Here is a 2,436-nt window from a genome sequence, read left to right as displayed (position 1 = left end):
CTAACCCAGACAAGCATAATGAATCTGCAGTTCCAGGACTAAGGATGGACGACCAAGTAGCCTACGTTAGAAAACATGCTACAGTTGGATTATTTTTAGTCTGTGGAGGTATAGGCTAGACATCTCCTGCCCTGCACTATGGACAAAAAACGGATCTACATTGCAATTTAATGAGAGACATTGTGCCTTGTGGGAATTAAGACATTTTGACAAACAGTGAGCTGCAGCTGCTACAGATTCAGCTTCCTCTTTTTCTGCTGGGAGTATCAGGGAAACATTTGGTGTGTTATATGCCATTTTTTGTAGTTACTGTATGTAACTTTTCTTTTTTACTTCAATAATGAGAATTAATGTCTTATGTGATCAACTCTGTTAAGTGCTTAGTGTGTATACAGAGCAGCACATCTATTAAAATAAAGAAATCAAATGGGAAGGATATTACAGTACAGTTTTTCTTATTGGAGGTACAATATTGCAATAGTCTGGAGAATGATGTCAAGAGCATGTTCGGTAAGTTGAAATACTTTTTTCCTAAACCACATGTACTGTTTGTAGATGATCAACTTAATAAAAATAACTTCTATTCACGAATTGGATATAAACTTGTCTGTTTTGATAAACAGTTATGATGTGAAAGAACCAGTGGTGGAAAAAGTACTCAATTGTCATACTTAATAGAAAATGGTTCAGGTAAAAGTGAAAGTCACCCAGTAAAATACTATTTGAGTAAAAGTCTAAAAGTATTTGGTTTGAAATATACTTAAATTTAAAAAGAAAATGTAATTTCTAAAATTACTTAAGTAGCAAAAGTAAAAGTATAAATCACTTTAAATTTCTTATATTAAGCAAACCAGATGGCACCATTTTCTTGTTATTGTTTTATTTACGGATAGCCAGGGCACACTCAGACATCATTTATAAACGAAGCATGTGTGTTTAGTGCATTGGCCAGATCAGAGGAAGTAGAGATGATCAGGGATGTTCTCTTGATAACTGCATAAATTGGACCATTTTCCTGTCCTGCTAAGCATTCAAAATGTAACAAGTACTTTTGCCTGTCAGGGAAAATGTATGGAGTAAAAATTACATTATTTTCTTTAGGAATGTAGTGAAGTAAAAGTAAAATATAAAATAGAAATAGTTAAGTAGAATACAAATACCCAAAATAACTACTTATGTAGTACTTTAAAGTATTTTTACTTAAGTACTTTGCACCACTGGAAAGGACCCATGTTTAATTCTCTTGTTTCAGATTGGTTCCGTCAACTCTTAGTGAAAAAAGAGTCTCCACAGAGCAGCTCCTCTCCACATGTACCGGTCAGGACCCCATCCCCTTCTGTCGATGGTGCCTCATCATTGGTTCCCACCTCCACTCCTAACCCACCACCACCTTTTCTGAGCTCCATGATTCGTTGGAGCCAGACCTACGACTTGTGTGTGTGCCATAGCCCTGTGGACATCGAAGAAGCAATCCGTCTGGTCACTTACCTGGAGAAACCGGCATGTGGCCTGCGCTGTTTCCTGCGGCAACGTGATGCCAGCGTGGGGGGTGCCATCCCCACCGAGCTATGCCAGGCTGTGCAGAGCAGCCATTGCTGGGCCCTTCTGATCACCCCCAACTTCCTGCTGGATGACTGGTGCCAGTACATGATGCACCAGGCGCTGTCTGAGGGGCCCATGTCCAACCGGATCATTCCCCTGGTCCTCAACCTGTCTTACTCTCAGTACCCAAAGGAGCTACGCTTTTACTACTACAAAGACCTGAGCAAGAACCCAGAGCGAGGCTACACACAGGTGTACAAGACAGTGCTGAAGTGTGAGTAGTAAAAGTCTGGTACAATTCTGAGTCTGTGTAGTTGTTGACAAAGAGAAATCTGTCAACAACAACTAGAGACACGTTCAAATCTATGGCTGAATAACCTCTTTGTGCTTTCCTTTGTAGACTTGGAGGACATGGATGAAAAAGATGCTGCTAAAGTTGATTGCAACATGCACAGTACTAGCAATAGATTGGAAGGGGCATCTTGTTTTCCAAGGACAAAACTGTCATCAAACTATCAGAATTCTGAGCCTCTGCTTTCACTTCAGGAGATTGAGAGGACAGAGGCTGCAGATTCATAGGACTATTGTAAATCACACACTGGATGCTGCTGAGGTGAGAACAGCTCATAATAATGGATGGAACGGAGCAAATGTAATGCCATCAAACCCCTGTAAACCATGTGGTTGATGTATTTGATACCATTCATTACCACAAGCTTGTTCTCCCCGATTAAGGTACCACCAACCTCCTGTGAAATCACACGATAGCTAGAATAAAGAAGGAGCTGACTGACTTAGGGAAATCCCCTTACAAAAACAACCAACTGGGCACACACTGGTTGAATCAACGCTGTTTCCACATAATTTCAATAAAATAAAATAATGTTGAACCAA

General features: G+C 40.1%; 1 protein-coding gene across 1 annotated transcript; it reads left to right on the top strand.

Moving 5' to 3' along the window:
• Window positions 1-2,436, top strand: tirap (toll-interleukin 1 receptor (TIR) domain containing adaptor protein). The gene is made up of 3 exons (XM_014162792.2): window positions 1-510; window positions 1,253-1,816; window positions 1,943-2,436. Exons 1-3 carry the CDS (start codon window positions 351-353, stop codon window positions 2,119-2,121), a joined length of 903 nt encoding a protein of 300 aa, XP_014018267.1. The 5' UTR covers window positions 1-350; the 3' UTR covers window positions 2,122-2,436.

The sequence above is a fragment of the Salmo salar genome, chromosome ssa20 (assembly GCF_905237065.1).
Source record: "Salmo salar chromosome ssa20, Ssal_v3.1, whole genome shotgun sequence".
Taxonomy (NCBI): Eukaryota; Metazoa; Chordata; class Actinopteri; order Salmoniformes; family Salmonidae; genus Salmo; species Salmo salar.
Note: the sequence above shows the minus strand (reverse complement) of the source record. Positions and strands in the feature narration are given on the sequence as shown.

Coding starts and splice junctions, on each gene's coding strand:
- tirap (XM_014162792.2), top strand. CDS start 351: ATGTCTTATGTGATCAACTCTGTTAAGTGCTTAGTGTGTATACAGAGC. Junction 511..1,252: donor TGATGTCAAGAGCATGTTCG/GTAAGTTGAAAT, acceptor CTCTTGTTTCAG/ATTGGTTCCGTCAACTCTTA. Junction 1,817..1,942: donor GTACAAGACAGTGCTGAAGT/GTGAGTAGTAAA, acceptor TTTCCTTTGTAG/ACTTGGAGGACATGGATGAA.